The 18,924-nt window shown below is 41.1% G+C and overlaps 1 protein-coding gene across 5 annotated transcripts in view; it reads right to left on the bottom strand.

The window, feature by feature from the left end:
- Nucleotides 1-17,720, bottom strand: part of KIF23 (kinesin family member 23) — a 31,925-nt gene extending 14,205 nt beyond the window's left edge. Inside the window, exons 1-11 of one of the 5 annotated variants that reach the window (XM_067751903.1) lie at nt 17,556-17,720; nt 15,485-15,554; nt 14,283-14,411; nt 9,397-9,502; nt 5,821-5,957; nt 5,501-5,610; nt 4,936-5,106; nt 2,840-2,881; nt 2,023-2,135; nt 1,751-1,872; nt 350-452 (exon numbers count right to left, since the gene is read on the bottom strand). In XM_067751903.1, coding sequence (XP_067608004.1) covers nt 350-452; nt 1,751-1,872; nt 2,023-2,135; nt 2,840-2,881; nt 4,936-5,106; nt 5,501-5,610; nt 5,821-5,957; nt 9,397-9,502; nt 14,283-14,411; nt 15,485-15,554; nt 17,556-17,566 — 1,114 coding nt within the window. In that variant the 5' untranslated portion in view covers nt 17,567-17,720. Of the gene's footprint in view, nt 1-349; nt 453-1,750; nt 1,873-2,022; nt 2,136-2,839; nt 2,882-4,935; nt 5,107-5,500; nt 5,611-5,820; nt 5,958-9,396; nt 9,503-11,265; nt 11,287-14,282; nt 14,412-15,484; nt 15,555-17,555 lie in introns of those variants that run through there. The other 4 variants (XM_067751895.1, XM_067751928.1, XM_067751910.1 and 1 more) reach the window with 4 other exon arrangements.
- Between the last annotated feature and the right edge of the window lie 1,204 nt (nt 17,721-18,924).

Genomic DNA, 18,924 nt, shown 5'->3' with positions numbered 1-18,924 from the left:
CAGAAGCCGATTTTTACCACTTTGAATGTTGGAGTAACTATTCAATCACTTAATTTCATGGACCCAGTACTGACACGCCAGCCATAGATATAATAGACACTTTCAATATGAGTATAACCTATTTATATTTATTTTACTCACTTTTCCTCATTCTTAAAGAAATCAATGTGTTGTAACAGATCAATACCAAACCAGCATAACTAAAGAAAAAGCACTGGTCACTTAGCCTCTACATTTTTAGTCAAATTGAAGACAGTTATGCATAAACCACCTATCAATAAGTGACGATAAACGGGCATGGCAAGTTTCTGAAAGTTGTAGCAATAAGTAAGTGCTATGTTTTGCTCACCAGCTTCACGTAACCTGTTCCCTTCTGCTTTTGTCCGGTTAGTTCTTTCACTTCCAGCAAGATCTACCAAGGACAACTGGCTAATGGTGATTTGTTCTTTTTCCTGAAGGGAAGATTATAATGCCAGTAACATAAGTTATAACTAGTTTACAATGTTCTCTAAATATATTCAAATCAAATCAAGTCTTATGAATACAATGTTTGCACAATACAAAACGTATAGTAGGGGTGAAGGATACATGTTTTGGGGGAAGAGTTTGCTACAAGCATATGATAAATATCCTCAGGACATTACTTGCCCATTGTCTGGTCTTCTACGTTATACTGTGAGCTCCACAAGAACAGGAATTCTGCCTTTTAACCACTTCATCTCCAGCACCTGCACAGTGCCTAGCACTCAGCAGGAGCTCAATAAATGTCTGCTAAACAGTGAGCCTACAGCAAGGCTAAATATTTGTATAATGAGATATTTGATAATTTTACAGTCTAATAATTTCATAATACTCTAATAACTTATAAGAAATGAAAGTCAAGAGATACATAACTGATACTATAACATTAGATGTGATTCAATGGAAAGCAAGTGCATAGAGACTTGACTTAAAAGGATTTTCTAGCTAACATTTATCAAGTGCTGACTGTAAGCCAGGCAATGGACTATAAAACTTTACATGCCTCACCTCCTTTAACCCTCACAGCATTACAAGGAGTTTATTACAATTAGGTGAGACAAGCTAGTAAATGCCTGGGAATCAGAATTCAAATCCTGGTGGTCTTTAGTACCATGCTGTACTATCTACTCCTGCCATCTGAAAACCTTCGTGATATACCACAATTTCACGATATGTTTTGAATGGAATTACATTTTAATAGCTTAAAGTTATTAAATGATTTATATGTTCAGGCTCAAATGCTGTTACTAATTGATATAAGCCTTGTAGCATGACAGGCCCAGCAGTAAAGAGTGATCAGCAGATGGGGGGCCCTACTGGCCTATCAGCCGAGAGAAGGACAATCTAGAATTGGCCACTCCTGAACTCTACCGAGCCTGGAGAGTTAACTGCTGACATTTAAACACCATTAACTGAAGTTCTACATACAAAATGAGTCTTCAGAGATAAAATAAAATACATGTTATGATTCATTGTTTTATCTCCTCTATTAGATATTTAAAAAGATTTGTAAACCTTTTTCACAACAAAATTCCAGGTTCTAAGATTTAATAGCCAGTTTCCCAAAACTATACTATCTAATTAATGGAACATTTTTTTTAAATGTCATCACCTACACATATATTAATTCTAGAGCAATATTCAGTGTAATGAAACCTCCATGATTTACGTCTGATTCCCAAAATTAAGGATTCAGAACAAGAACACACTCCACACGTTAAATCTTTACCTGTAAGACATTGTCTCCATCCGCATCCAAGGGAGCCTGAACTAATTTAATGTTGAACACGCTATGGGAACGGCTGGACTCACGATTCAAATGTGTGTTAGCAATTCGTCGCTTTTTCTGGCCTACAGTGACAGAGAAATCATTGATCAAATCTGAGTCATTTCAGTGTACATACTTTCTACCAAACCAAAAAGTATTGTCAAATTAGAGTAGCAGCTTTCAGGATTATATTTATCACTGTATATATCTGTAATTCTAGCTCTGCTTCTAACCTCTCCAGAAAACTTCAAAAGCCTCCTCAGTAGATTTCACTTCTACTTCTGTACATCCTGCAACATACATGTTATGGTTCTTATCTTCGCGAAGCAACTTAGATTGTGGAGGTCTATGGGAAAGAAAAAACATTAGTTTCCTATATTATGAGATACTGATATTGCAACTTAAGGACTAAAATGTCAGGCAACATGACATCCATTCTTATAACGGGAATAAGCCTAAGCAAGACTCCAGAAGCATATTACACTTGGATAAGAATAAGGATATATAGTAAAAAGATTAGTTACATAACAGGATAACAGGAATCTATTTTGTTTTAAAAGCTTTGCTCTAATTTGTTCTAACAAAGCACATGAAACAACACTTACTAAACAATTAGAGATCAAAGTAGTAGTATAGCACCATCACATGCACAGGTTAAGCATCAAAATCTAGCATTTTCTTAATTTTAAAAGATCAACAGATAGAGCTGGTTCTGACTTCAGTGTCAACAAAAAACAAATTCAGAAGGAGTTTGGTATATACCAGGAGTGGCAATCCTTTCAAAGTGGCTGGTCAAGTTTTAGTCTAAGGTAGGATGAGGATGGGAAAGGTGCTGCCTGTTTGGCCTCAGTCTTGTGAATGGTGGGGGTAGAAACATTTACCAGCCACCATTATTCAGCAAATGGCAGATTTCTCAGGGACCAAGGAGGGGCTTAGAAGTAGCAGCCGGCCCAGTACCAATGAAAAACCACCTACATGCAAACATGCCACAGATGCCAACCACTAGTATAACTGCACCCTTCTCCTTAAGAAAAGAGCACCATCACATACACAAAATCTGTGTTCCTCATGGGCGCGCTGCAACTATTCCACCTACCAAAGGAATAAGGTAGAAGTTACTGTTTCTATAGCAGCCATCTCACAGCAACACGTTCAGTCCAGAGTATCTGACAGTCACGATGAGTCGTATCTTAAAAATCCTCTGCTTCTAATATTTCTTCATTGTATTAAAAACTAAACCTTAAACCAGCTCAAAAAAGCAGGTTAATCACCACCCTAACAAATAAAATCTGAATTCACTGCCAAGTAAGCACCCTGTGAGTTCATTCAAGGAGTTACCCGAAAGGTTACAAGGCATAGTCACATTTGTCAGTCTTCACTTACATAACAAAACCAAGAGAGGCTTCTTAGAAAACAATCTCATTTGGAACAAATCAAACAGAAACTTGGCACATGTGCAGACATGAAAGTGATTGGTAGCAGTGAATGACATCACAAAAGTTTAGGAAAATGGGTACATACAACTGATACTTTGAAACAAATGGGAAAGTAATTAGTCTATAAATTGTTTAATATAAATAAAAGTGGGGGGGCTTCCCTGGTGGCGCAGTGGTTGAGAGTCCGCCTGCCGATGCAGGGGACACAGGTTCTTGCCCCGGTCTGGGAAGATCCCACATGCCGCGGAGCGGCTGGGCCCGCGAGCCATGGCCGCTGAGCCTGCGTGTCTGGAGCCTGTGCTCCGCAACGGGAGAGGCCACAACACTGAGAGGCCCACGTACAGCAAAAAAAATAATAATAATAAATAAATAAAAGTGGGTATACAGACACCTGTTCTCAGTCTAATGGTTTTCCAAATCTAGCTGTTCCTCCACTAATATTCACTGAGTCATATACACAAAAGTTAAGTAATACAACACAGGTCTTCATATTATTTGTCTTGAGAGGCCCTGACAAAGACAGCATTGAAGATAAGCATTTAGCTTAAGAACAAAACCATCAAGGAACAAGATACCAGAGTCAGCTCTGGCACAAATGTAGTTTGTGAGGCCAGATTGTAATTGCTCTTCAGTCTCAGCAGGGCAAGACCCAAGGAAATCTAAGTAATAGTCTTTTAACTCTGGTGGAATGACAATACAGATGTCACTTCTTATTGGTCAGTGATGGAAGGTCTGTGACTATTAGTTGTGCAGACAACAGCTTTAGGCTCCATTCTGTGGGGATCACCAGAACACAGATTAGAGGCTACAAACTCCCAACATTAAGTGTCAGGTTCTTAAAGGTAGCCCCAGGGCACATCAACAGGGACACTTCTTTATACAATTAAGGTCCTTGTCAAAATACAGCCCAGGGCCCACATATATACAGTAGAATATAACTCAACCATAAAAAGAAACGAAGTTGAGTTATTTGTAGTGAGGTGAATGGACATAGAGTCTGTCATACAAAGTGAAGTCAGAAAGAGAAAAACAAATACTGTATGCTAACACATATATATGGAATCTAAAAAAAAAAAAAAAAAAAAGGTTCTGAAGAACCTAGGGGCAGGACAGGAATAAAGACGCAGACGTAGAGAATGGACTTGAGGACATGGGGAGGGGGAAGGGTAAGATGGGATGAAGTAAGAGAGTTGCACTGACATATATACAATACCAAATGTAAAATAGCTAGTGGGAAGCAGCTGCATAGCACCGGAAGATCAGCTGGGTGCTTTGTGACCACCTAGAGGGGTGGAATAGGGAGGGTGGGAGGGAGACGCAAGAGGGAGGGGATATGGGGACATATGTATACATATAGCTGATTCACTTCATTATACAGCAGAAACTAACACAACAGTGTAAAACAATTATACTCCAATAAAGATGTTAAAAAAAAAAATACAGCCCAGGGCCAAGAGTTTTTCAAAAGTAAAGTCTAAGGTGAATATTCTCCTTAGATGCCTTAACCCAGTGGTTTTCCTAATACAGCTACATATCTAGTTAATATACAGAGCTATTCACCAAGCACCAACTGCATGACATACGAGTTATATTTCATTTTGAAAACAAAAGTAAGCTTTATCCCCATTTATAGCTGAGGAAACTAAACCTCACTGATGTGAAGTGACTTCACCAAGGTTAAGCAGCTAAGGGACTCTCTCCACTACTTACTTAGGCTTTATGGGATCAAACGGCACCTCTTCCAATAGGTCATATATGTAATTATTATATATTTCAATATAAGAGACAAATACACCGTAGACACTATCTTCATCAACCTCTTCTGCTTTGCAAAATTCTTGTACATTTATCATATCTGCAAACTCTGGATCTACTTGTCGTCTGAAAAAAGAAAGAAAAAGCCCCAAAGTCTCATCTTACACACTGTGAGTAAATAAATGACCTCCATTACAAGCAGGAATGCACAGAGCAACTTCATTCATACTCATGGTTGGACCAACAGTTCTCCCATATCTCCCCAGATACACAACACAGGCTTTTACACCCTTTCTCACGAAGAGTGGCACCTTCCCTAAACAGTGATTCAAGGGCAGTGTGCTCAGAACCAAACAGAACATCTGGGCAAATAAACTTACTTAAGAACATCCCTCAACTTTGACCTCACTGAAGTCAATGGTCAGACCAACTTCTCCACTTCTGTTCACCATTCCCTATGCCTGAGGAAAGCACTTGACAGGGTTCCCATGAGGCCAGTGTTACAAATTTAATTACTTACTTGCTAGAGGGGGTCTTTGGATTGGGCGTGGCTTCTCTTTTCTGCCGTTCTAATAAAGCATCAACTTCACACTGTATATCCATACTATTCCTATCATTAGATTTAAAAACCTTAAAGGGGGGCAAAAATCAGACCATAATTTTTAGACTTTGACTTAAATAGTAAGAAATATACTTAAGAAATAAAAAACAATATTTAAACATATTTAAAGTTTCAAAAGGTATCCAATGCCTTAGTTCTCCCTTAATACTACTGTATTCACAGGTATTTTGGCAGCTATGCCCTCTAGTGAGTCACAACACAAAAAAAATTAAACTTACGTATCGTTTAGCTTGAAACGACCCTATACTGTTAAAGAGCATGTCCAAACAGCGAGGAAGCAGTCCTCCTTCCCCTGGAGAACCAGTCATAGTGTGAGTTTTTCCACTTCCCGTCACACCATATGTAAAAAGGAGACCTACAATGTAACAAGTCACAGTTATATATTAATTGGCTATATCTTAAAAGTCCTCCACGTATAATATTTTTTGTATTAGAAAACACTTAAAATTAACTGCTCAACACCTCAATATATAAGGCAAATGCTAACAGCCATGAAAGGAGAAATCAACAGTAACACAATAGGGAGACTTTAACGCCCACTTACATCAATGGACAGATCATCCAGACAGAAAATCAATAACGAAACACGGGCCATAAATGACACATTAAGCCAGACGGACTTAATTGATATTTATAAAACATTCCATCCAAAAGCAGAATACACATTCTTCTCAGGTGCACATGGAACATTCTCCAGGACTGACAACATGCTGGACGACAAAACAAGCCTCAGTAAATTTAAGAAAACTGAAATCATATCAAACATCTTTTCTGACCACAACGCTAAGAGATTTGAAATCACAAGAAGAAAAACTGTCAAAAAAACCCAAATAAGTGGAAGCTAAACAATATGTTACTTAACAACCAATGGATCACTGAAGAAATAAAAAAATACCTAGAGACAAATGACAACAAAAACATGACAATCAAAAACCTATGTGATGCAGGAAAAGCAGTTCTAGCAGGGAAGTTTATAGCAATTAAAATCTTACCTCAGGAAACAAGAAAAATCTCAAACAACTTAACCTTACACCTAAAGCAACTAAAGAAAAAAGAATAAACAAAACCCAAAGTGAGTAGAAGGAAAGAAATCATAAAGATCGGAGCAGAAATAAATGAAATAGAGATGAAGAAAACAACAGAAAAGAGCAATGAAACTAAAAGCTGGTTCTTTGAAAAGGTAAACAAGACTGATAAATCTTTAGCCAGACACATCAAGAAAAAAAAGGGAGGGCTCAAATCAAGAAAATCAGAAGTGAAAACAGAGAAGTTACAACAGACACCACAGAAATACAAGGGATCATGAGAGACTACTACAAGCAAGTGTATGCCAATAAAATGGATAACCTAGAAGAAACGGACAAATTCTTAGAAAGGTACAAGCTCCCAAGACTCAACCAGGAAGAAATAGAAAATATGAAAGGACCGATCATAAGTACTGAAACTGAAACTGTGATTAAAACCTCCCAGCAGGGCTTCCCTGGTGGCGCAGTGGTTGAGAAGTCCACCTGCCGATGCAGGGGACACGGGTTCATGCCCCAGTCCGGGAAGATCCCACATGCCGCAGAGCGGCTGGGCCCGTGAGCCCTGGCCGCTGAGCCTGCGTGTCCGGAGCCTGTGCTCCGCAACGGGAGAGGCCGCAACAGTGAGAGGCCCACATACCGCAAAAAAAAAACCTCCCAGCCAACAGAAGTCCAGGACCAGATGGCTTCACAGGCAAATTCTATCACACATTTAGAGAAGAGTTAACACCTATCCTGAAACTATTCCAAAAAATTGCAGAGGAAGGAACACTCCCAAATTCATTCTACAAGGCCACTATCACCCTGATACCAAAACTTGACAAGGGTAACACAGAAAAAATTACAGGCCAGTATCTTTGATAAATATAGACACAAAAATTCTCAACAAAATACTAACGAACCGAGGGCTTCCCTGGTGGCGCAGTGGTTGAGAGTCTGCCTGTCGATGCAGGGGACACGGGTTCGTTCCCCGGTTGGGAGGATCCCACATGCCGCGGAGCGGCTGGGCCCGTGAGCCATGGCCGCTGACCCTGCGCGTCCGGAGCCTGTGCTCCTCAACGGGAGAGGTCTCAGAAGTGAGAGGCCCACGTACCACAAAAAAAAAAAAAAAAAAAAAAAATACTAGCAAACCGAATCCAACAACACATAAAAAAGGTCACACACCATGACCACGCTGGATTCATCCCAGGGTTCCAAGATTGAGCCAACATACATAAATCACTAAATGAGATACACCACATCAACAGAAGGAAAAAAACCTCGTGATCATCAATAGATGCAGAAAAAGCATTTGACAAAATTCAACATTCACTCATGATAAAAACCTTTATGAAACTGGATAGAGAGGAAACATATCTCAACATAAAAGCTATTTATGACAAACCCACAACCAATATAATATTCAATGGTGAAAAGCTGAAAGACTTCCCGCTAAAATATGGAAAAAGACAAGGATGCCCACTCTCACCACCAAAACAAAAGTAAACAAATGGGACCTAATTATACTGTAAAGCTTTTGCATAGAAAAGGAAACCATAATCAAAATGAAAAGACAACCCACAGAATGGCAGAAAATATTTGCAAATGATGCGACCGACAAGGGATTAATTTCCAAAATATACAAACAGCTCATGCAGCATCACACACACACACACAAAAACCAATCAAAAAATGGGCAGAAGACCTAAACAGACATTTCTCCAAAGAAGACATACAGATGGCCAAGAGGCACATGAAAAGATGATCAACATTGCTTAGTATTAGAGAAATGCAAATCAAAACTACAATGAGATATCGCTTCACACAAGTCAGAATTGCCATGATCAAAAAGTCTACAAATAACAAATGCTGGAGAGGGTGTGGAGAAAAGGGAACCCTCCTACCCTGTTGGTGGGAATGTAAATTGGTATAGCCACTATGGAGAACAGTATGGAGGTTCCTTAAAAAACTAAAAATAGAGCTACCATAGAATGCAGCAATCCCAGGCCTGGACATATATCCAGAGAATACCATGGTTCAAAAGGATACATGCACCCCAATGTTCATTGCAGCGCTGTTTATAATAGCCAAGACATGGAAACAACCTAAATGTCCATCGACAGGTAAATGGATAAAGAAGATGTGATACATATATAAAATGGAATATTACTCAGCCATTAAAAAGAATGAAATAATGCCATTTGCAGTAACATGGATGGACCTGGAGATTATCATACTAAGTGAAATAAGTCAGACAGAAAAAGACAAGTATCATATGATATTGCTTATATGCAGAATGTAAAAACTTAAAAAATGATACAAATGAACTTATTTACAAAACAGACTCACAGACTAAAACAAACTTATGGTTACCAAAGGGGAGGGATAAATTGGGAGTTTGGGATTGACATATACACACTACTATATTTAAAATAGATAATCAACAAGGACCTACTGTATAGCACAGGGAAATCTACTCAATATTCTGTAATAACCTATATGGGAAAAGAATCTGAAAAAGAATGGATATATATATAACTGAGTCACTTAGCTGTATACCTGAAACTAACACAACACTGTAAATCAACTATACTCCAATGCAAAATAAAAATTAAATTTGAAAAAATAAGCAAATTAAAAAAATTAAAATAACTGTTCAAAAAAGCAGGTTTAACACTACTCTGGCAAATTAAATGGGTTCAAGGCTGAACATAAACCAAGTATCTAAGCATCAAAAAAGTTTTATCAGAGAGGGAGAAAAAGAAAAATTCAACAAAACTCCAAGAATCATACCATTTTTGCCGTGAATGAGGTCATCTACCAAGGGATTAGCCACAACATCAAAGAGCTCCTTTTGGGTGGTATGAGTGCCAAATACTTGTTTAAATGAATACTGAGTCTGTGGAGAAGAAAAAAAATAAAAAGCACATAAACGGAATTCCACTATAGCTAGGCTAGAAATATATGTTTAAACATATTCAGATGTTTCCTTATGAACAATTAGATCTAGACATGAAAAAAAAATACCAATAGTCTTTAAACTTGGAATCTTTAAAAAAATTCATGACATACTTAAATTATACCAATTATAAACTGGTAAATATTTAGTTATAACTACTGAAGAGACTGCAGAAAAGTCTTGTCTACTAATGCCTCATAGACTAAGGCTGATTTTGTTTTAATTAAGTGACAAAGGAGTTCAAAAGGTATTACAACGATTCAGTTATAGACTTGTGAAAATCCTCAAGCATTACTTCATATACTATTTTACTGCTATCTATTTTTCTTTATAAAGGTGTCCTTTAAAATGGCATAGCAGTATAAAACCAAGAGTTTTGATGTACTGCCCTTTTTTTTTTTTTTTTTTTGTGGTACGTGGGCCTCTCACTGTTGTGGCCTCTCCTGTTGCGGAGCACAGGCTCCGGACGCACAGGCTCAGCAGCCATGGCTCACGGGCCCAGCCGCTACGCAAGCATGTGGGATCCTCCCGGACTGGAGCACGAACCCGTATCCCCTGCATCGTTAGGCGGACTCTCAACCACTGCGCCACCAGGGAAGCCCTGTACTGCCTTTTTTTTTTTTTTTTTTTTTTTGCGGTACGCGGGCCTCTCACTGTTGTGGCTTCTCCCGTTGCGGAGCACAGGCTCCGGACGCGCAGGCTCAGCGGCCATGGCTCACGGGCCCAGCCGCTCCGCGGCATGTGGGATCTTCCCGGACCGGGGCACGAACCCGTGTCCCCTGCATCGGCAGGCTGACCCTCAACCACTGTGCCACCAGGGAAGCCCTGTACTGCTTTTTTTAAACTAGAAAATAACTGTCAATATAATCTCATCTGAGTTTTGTTTGTTTGTTTGTTCTTGGCTGTGCCACAAGGCATGCAGGATACTAGTTCCCTGACCAGGGATATAACCCTGGTGCACTGGAGTGGAAGCATGGAGTCTCAACCACTGGATCACCAGAGAAGTCCCTCATCTGAGTTCTTCTATGAAATAAATTTTAAATAAACTGTGACCTTTAAAAAAGAAATAATACTTAAATTATCAAATCTTTCAAAATATGACTATTATTATAAAACATATCTATATTATCAGAAATATTACCAAACTCCTACTTGGAAAATAAGACTGGGGACTAGGGTATATATTTCAAGGTAAATTAAAATGCCCTAATTATCCAGGGACTGGAGTTCTATTCTTCCTATTTTTGTTATTTTCTAGCTTTATTAGTTTGTAGACATTGCAATTGTTCCTGTAGGCTTCCTGAATTTCTTGCAATTTTTGCTCCATGAATGTCAATGCTATTATTTGGTGCATGAGTATTCACTAGAATTTATTATGGATTATAGCCTTTGTCACGTGGCCCCTTTTCCCTGTTTTATAACGTTTTATCTTAAATTCAACCTGCTCACATATCAATATTATGACCCTTATGTTTTTAAAATTAGCAGTTTTGTCCCCCAAAAGGAGACACGTATAGATTAGGACTCAAATACATCATCACCATCATAACAACAACTTGCACTTAACACTAACCATGTCCCAAGCACTGCCTTAGCATATTAGTGAATCATCATTTTTACAACCTCTGATGTAGGTACTATCAATTATTATGGCTCATTTTATAACTTGTTAAAGATCACACACCTACTTCAGCTAAGCTAACTCTCATCTTTGTAGAAGTTTTTATTCCAATCCTGCAAAATAGCTTTAGAGTTCACAGAAAGAACAAAGAATCTTAGAACTGAAAAGATACATACAGGTTAGCGCTGACAGGTCAATGACCTCCAAGTCCTCATGAACAATCCCCACCCTCTTCCAGGTGAAGAAAACTGAGGCAAGAAGGAACTTGCCCAAGCTCATGAAGCTAATTAGTGTCAAAGCCATTTCCATTCCAACACTTCTTCCATTTTCCAGTGTTGCCTTCTGTCAAAAAGCACTGAGAACTTTTAATCCCCACCAAACTTTTAGTACTATTTACACATACATGAACTTAACTCTAATAAAGAAGTAAAATTCAATAAGTCAGTTCTCAACTATTTTACATTCTCAAAGGCCTACTCCTCCATGAAGCCTTCCCAGACCATTCCTTCATGCTTAATCCGTAACTACTGAGTGTTTGGCAAACAGGACACATAAGGTACATATCCCCTAGACGTGTATATTACATCAGGGGAGAGACAATAAACAAGTAAATAAATCTATAGGTTGGGGTAAGTGCTGTCAAGGAAGTATAGAGAGTACAGACCACGAGAGAAGTGGGAGGGGTGCTACTGCTTATGGGGGTAATCTGGACACACTCTCAGAGGAAGCGATTTAAGCTAAAACCTAAGGATGAGGAGCCATCCCGCTAAGAGCTAAGGGAAAAGCCCTGAGGCAAGATTCTGGCTTATCGAAGCAATTTAGGATTGTATGAGTACTAAGAGGTGAGGTGGAGAGAGAGATAGCAGGAAGATTAAGCAGGACTGTGCCCATTTAAAAACTTTATTCCTTAGAAGGTTTTAAACAGGAAAATGGTGACCGGAAGGGGGGGCATAAATTAGGATTGGGATTAGCAGATACAAACTGCTATACATAAAATAAACAACATCCTACTGTATAACACAGGCAAGTGTATTCAATATCTTGTAGTAAACCATAATGGAAAAGAATATGAAAAAGAATATATACATATATGTATAACTGAATCACTTTGCTGTATACCAGAAGCTAATACAGCATTATAAATTAATGGTACTTCAGTTAAAAAAAGAAAAAGGAAAATGTGAGGTCTGATTTCTGCTTTAAAAGATGACTGGCTGCTCTGTGGCAATGGATTAGAGAAGATTCAGAGTGGAAGCAGGTGGTCCAGCTGGCTTCAGCATAATCTTGTTAATGTTACTCAAAGTGTGGTCAGCAGGCAGGCCAATGCCCCTCTGAGAGCTGTCTGTCTCCAGTCCAGGGGGAGGTAATTACAGAGATGGAGGGTAAATGCTTAGAACCTCTGTAGCCATTTCACACAGCTGCAACATCCCAGCATGTGATCAGTGGGGCTTATCTCTGAACAGATTATAAACCAGTCCTCTGCTGTCTAACTTTGCCTAACAGTTGTCTAACAGTTTCTTGTGGCAAAGCTGCACAAAAGTATCAGTCACCATGCACTGAAAATAAAAAAGCTGCTTCTTCACCACAGTTTGAGAAGCACTTGTCTCCGTAATTAATAACAGGCCTCAGACGAGGGTAGTGGCAGTGGAGATAGAACTGAAAGGACAGTTTCCAGATACACACTGGAGCAGAACTGAAAGGATCTACTAATGAATGGGATATGAGGGGGGACAAGAGAAAGGTAGGGACAGGGTGTCTGGTTTGAGCAAATAGATGGTGGAGGTGCTATTTATTGACAAGAAAAAACAAGGGAGGAAGTGATCTAGAGGGGAAAAAACTCAAAAGAGTTCTTTTGGACATGCCTGTGTGACATCCAAGCAGTGGACGTTCAAGTTGAGAGTTAGAGAAAAGATTTAGTCTGGAGATAAAAATTCCAAAATTATTACCATATCATCAACATGTGAAGCCATGGAAAAGTATAGATAGGGAAGAGAGCCCTGGGTATAGCCCAACCTGGTATTTAGAGGTTGGAAAAGGAGGCGAAGCCTGCAGACAGTGGCCAGTGAAAGACAGAACATGGAGAATTGGAGCGGAAGACAGGACAGTGCTGCTGAGAAATAGATCATAATGAAGACAAAGAGGTGTCCATCACATCTAGCAGCAAAGAGGCCACTGGTGGGCTTTTGACTAGCAATCTCCCTCGAGTAGCGTACACGAAAGAGTGAAGGCAGCTTGAAAGAGATGACACCCTGAATTAATACTTTTTTCTGCATTCCCAGAGTCCATTTCTTTAAACACACCTCTGTCTTACCAATGAGGGTCACTTGCTTAGCATCTGTGCTCCCAACTAAGTTGTAAGCTCCATAAAGGCAAGCACCGTGTCTTACTCAGTTTTTAAAGTCTCCTTCTATGCTCCAGCTTAGCACATGTTTGTGGAACTGAACTGAACTCTCTTTGTTTAACATTTTACTAAAAATAAAAACACTTCATAAGAGAGCGATACAAGTATACAATGCCGGGGCTTCCCTGGTGGCGCAGCGGTTTGAGAGTCCGCCTGCCAAGGCAGGGGACGCGGGTTCGTGCCCCGGTCCGCGAAGATCCCACATGCCACGGAGCGGCTGGGCCCAGGAGCCATGGCCCCTGAGCCTGCGCGTCCGGAGCCTGTGCTCCGCAACAGGAGAGGGCACAACAGTGAGAGGCCCGCGTACCGCAAAAAAAACCAAAACCAAAAACCATCAAGTATACAATGCCTATTAAATGTTATTTCAATCCCACACATGAAACTATATATATACATGTAACTGCCTAGCACAATCAGATATCATTCCACATTAAACTATTCCTAATATATGCTCTAAAAAGCAATAATTATCCAATACAAGAAATTAATCTTCTAAAAGCAATATTCTAACTCCAGTATACCAAAGGTGTGTCTGTACAGCCCAGAAATTAAAGACACTTTTGATATGGTGGTTAGAGTGAAGTAAATAAGTCTTTCAATAAAGTGGAAACACATGAATGTTGTTAAATGGAAAACATGGAAAAGTCATTTAGGAAAGAACCTTTCAATTAAAAACAGCTGCTTCCAATAGGAATTACCTCCTTATAGTCTCCATTTCGGTTGAGCCTATAACCCTCAGGAGGATGAAGTTGAACTGTTGTATTACTGATCACCTCTATGCAACACTCTTGCTCTGGGAGGCTCAGTGGGCGTACCCTGCAGTACACCTGAAAATACACGAAAGTGCTTAAAGAACAAAGGTTGACGTTTTACCTGACTTTTCATTCATTCATTCAAACACTTGGTCTCTAAACTTAAGTATATATACTTAAGTTGAAAGCCAAGATCTGCTACCCTGCTACCCAATTTGCTGTCAAATGCAAACAGATATTTTAGATATGAATTTTAAATGCACATGATATCAAAACAATGAGAATTATTTGAAAAGCTGTTAGGGTTGTCTGGAATTGGATGTCAATTAAAACTTGCCAGCTTAACACTTAATACACTAAGGTGCGCGATCTGAAATACGGTCTTTTTTTTTAATTTAATTTTATTTATTTAATTTTTGGCTGTGGCGCAGGCTTTCTCTAGTTGCAGCAAGCAGGGGCTACTCTTCGTTGTGGTGCACGGGCTTCTCACTGCAGTGGCTTCTCTTGTTGCCGAGCATGGGCTCTAGGTGTGCGGGCTTCAGTAGTTGTGCCACACAGGCTTAGTTGCTCCGCATCATGTGGGATCTTCCCAGACCGGGGCTCGAACCCGTGTCCCCTGCATTGGCAGGCGGATTCTTAACCACTGTGCCACCAGGGAAGCCCGAAATATGGTCTTCTTAATCAGTGATAGGGCTGGGGAAAAACTGTTCAGCACTATATGCAAAGCATCTGGTTCCCACAACTCAAATCAAGAGATACATTCCAGTGCCGATGAAGGGAAGATTTAAAAACCCCAGAGCAAACCACCTTTCTTTTATTTGCCATTTGCTTTTAAAAGCAAGTTCCCAAGCCTGAATGAAGAATTCTCCAAGATAGTTGAAGAATATTTTTTCATTATCTAACTTTTCAAATATAATTAGTTATAGGAAGTATGCAACTGAAAACCAAACACTTCATTTTACTGGGCTAATGTATCCTACATAGAAACAAAGTTTCAAAGCTGGAACCAGCCTAAGTAACTTAGTATCATCCTTTCAGCTAAATGCTCTTTGACTCCACTTCCACGTCTCCATCCCTTCCAAGCATAAGCATAAGACATAAAAGGACTGAAGAAAGAAGACACACACAAATTCACAGGGAGACCTTACCCCAACGGGGTCTTTAAGACTCGTTTGGGATCCTTTTTTCACTGGTGGTTTCCTGGGTGTCTTAGTTCTCCTGGTCATAGATACAAAAACATTTCAGTTCAACACTAACATATAAAAACTTCACCTGTAATTCATACAGAGATGACCTTCCTAGGGTTTATAAAATTATTCTTTAGCAGTTCCACAACACTATATCCCAAATAACATGAATAAGAATAAATTTCCTCAGTAGAAGAGTGTTTGTGGCATGGATAACCCAAAAGTAATTAAAATTTGGCTTAGGAGACATTTTTGCTACTAAAAAATAGAGATAACAGGCCCCAAATGGGGTCACCTGTGCTAAGCCCCACATCACCAAACTGAGTCTTCTTACCTAACTTATAGTTCCAACCTCTCCCAGCAGAATCTTAAACCAGTCAATCTGGAATCACCTGGTCAGCGCTAGTGAGGTAATCTGCCTGATAGACCCCCGCCATCCACTAAATGATGTTCACCTTGCCACAGACAATCCACTCATTGCTAGTATAATTCCCTTGTTCCATCCCCCTCTGCCTATAAAAAAACTTCCATTTTGTACAGCTCTTAGGAGCACCTTTCTGTGTGCTAGATAGGATGCTGCCTGATTCATGAATCATTGAAAAAAGCCGGTAAGATCTTTAAAATTTACCTAGTTGGATTCTGTTTTTTAATATCTATTTATAGTTCTGTATGTAAAATAGCTTATTCTCTTGAGCAACAATTTTACAGACACTACAAATTTGAAAAATCTACAGATAGTTGACCACACTTATCTCGAAAGTCATTTTCGTAGGTACATAAGCACACACGCCGTGCCAACAGCCCACTGCCAAGGCAGACTGACAAGTGATTAACTTCAATAAATTATAAAAATACAGATGGAGGAATCCATTCTTTCATCAAGATTTGTCTTTACTTTCAAGCAACAAGGGATTACTGAATTCTCAAAACTATCATCCTTTGTCGTCAAACAAAATGTGGTCCCCAAACTGCAATTTCGTGCTCTCTTAAGTAGCGACAGTAGAAAAAGATATTTTGCTTTATTCACCATTTCTCTAGCATGCCACTCTCTCCTTTCCCCCATTTATCTATAGACTAGAAAAACATTTAACACTAAGTGAAATTACTGGCTTGGATTTTAGGTTATTAAAATACTTCTTCAACCCCTTCCCAGATGAAACAAGCAAAGTCGTGTTTTAAGTGCAAAATATTACGGTAGGTTTACTTAAACTCAACATTTTTCCCCAACGATTTCGACTTTAGCCTCTTAAGAAAACAAGTTGCCTTTGCAAACGACTAGCTACGTGATGGTGCTAATTATAAAGGCAGCCCTCTTCTTTGCACAAGTATTTCGTTACCCAGCAGCAGTCAAGGAATTAGGCTGAGCTGCAAACGTCACCGACTCCGTGAGGAATGTGGGCGTCGGCTATTGTGTCGGCGGCGGGGCTGTCTGAGACCCAAGAACAGAGCAAAGTAACTGGCCTTCACCCGGGGGTGGTCGCGGCCCTCAGGCTACCGCGCTAGGCTAAGAAAATCACGCAGTGCGCTCGGACGCCGGGGCTCTCCGGGGGCTGAGACCACCTACCCAACCCCAACTCCAGGACACAACACTCGGCGCACCCATGAGACGACCCCTGGCCCGCACTAACTCCGCAAAATGCAGCCCGTGGGTGCGGGCGGCCGGGGATGGAAAGGGAAACTTAAGAAAGTGTTGAGGCGGCGGTCCCGGAGCCAGGTGGAGGGCGACCTGGCTAACCCGAACGGGGGTTGCCGCCCAAACTTCCCCCTCCTCCCAACTTGGGGCCGACATTTCCTGGCCGAGTGAAGCGAGGGCGGCGAGCCGGGCGCCCGACTCCGGGCGGCGGGGAGCCGGACGGGGTCGACGCGGACGGGGTCTCCGCGCCCGGGCTCCCCCTGGGCGGTCCTGATAGGGGGTCCCTCCCACTTTGGGGGCCGCGGCCCGGGAGACGCGGGGCTCGGTACCGACGGCGTGTCCCGGGGCCTGCTGCGGCGGCAGGAGACGCCGGCCCCGGCTCCGCGGCCCGGTACTCACGCTGGCTTCATGGCAGCAGGCTCCGCGCTGCCCAGACGTGCGAGCGGGACGCCGGACTCGGTCGGGCGGGCTGGCGAGGACGGCGGGCCGCAGGGACCGGCCGCGGGCACCGGGGCTCGGCAGCTCAGGCGTGGCGCTCAGAAAAGCCTGGAGAAGCAGCTCCGGGACCAGGTGAGCTCGCGCCCGGCGCATTTCAAACGGGCCAATCAGCGCCCGCCTGCGGGAAAGGGGCGTGGCCTCAGGAAGCGCCTGCGTCTCCCGGAGAGGCGCGTGTCTCCCGGAGAGGCGCTCGTCTCCTAGGCGACCGACGCAGAAAGGTCAAAGGCTGTCTGCGTGTCTGGGCTGCAGGGCTGGAGGGGGAAGCGGAGCTCAAATATTAGAAAATACAACCCCTTGAATTTTCTGAGGAGGACACTGAGAGTTTCTTCTCCCACAGCACAAGAAGTCCAGTGGAAGGGCAAATCCAGGGTTGATTCATAAGTCAGCAGTGTCGTTCCGGCCCAGGAGTGTCCTATCCTTGGGCTGTACCCTGCGCAGAGTCTCAGACTCCCTCTCTGGCTTCCAGAGCATCACAACACTTTGGCTTCCTTTCTGTCTCTTCCTCAACCTTCCTGGGATCTCCCTCTCTAAAACCTCCAGCTCTTTCCAGAACCAGTCTTTTCTAAGATGAACTGATTCTATCTCACTTCGACCTTTACGCCTAAACCAATGACTATCAAATAGGCATCTACATCTGTGCTCTCATGGAACTGTAGTCCCATCTCCTCAACTTCCTATAGGACCAGACACCAGTAAGGATACACATAATATCCTCGGCCCATAATGTTCCACATAAAGATGGTTCCAATCTCTGCTGTTACAAACATACAGTGAATAAACTTGGAAATTCATCATTTTACACAGAATGGCTGTGTTAAAGAGTATATGTGTATGTAATATTTCACAGGTATTGCCAAATTGTCCTCCATAAAGGTTGTCCAAAGGCACAATCCCACCAGCCATGTATGAGACCACCTGTTTCTCCACAATTCTCAGATAGCAAAGTGTTACCAAAATTTTCTGTGACTGTTGATCTAATAGATGAAAAAAAGTCACCAATTTAAATTTCTCTTCTCTTATGATGAATGAGGTTGGGTGTCTGTGCCTATGTTCAATAGCCATTTGTGTTTCCTTCTTTGAGAACTACGTTCCTATCCTTTGACTTCTTGTTCTATTGGGTTTTTCTTATTGATTTGTAAAAGCTCTTCACATATTAAGAAAATTGGTCCTCATCCAAAATCTGAGTTCAAAGATTTGTATAGTTCATTACTTGGTTTTTATTTTAATTAGTTTATGTTGTTTTGTGACAGCTTAAGAAAAAACTTAAGGT

Source organism: Pseudorca crassidens, chromosome 1 (genome assembly GCF_039906515.1).
Source record: "Pseudorca crassidens isolate mPseCra1 chromosome 1, mPseCra1.hap1, whole genome shotgun sequence".
In the NCBI taxonomy this organism is placed as follows: Eukaryota; Metazoa; Chordata; class Mammalia; order Artiodactyla; family Delphinidae; genus Pseudorca; species Pseudorca crassidens.
This window is presented reverse-complemented; position numbering and strand designations above follow the sequence as displayed.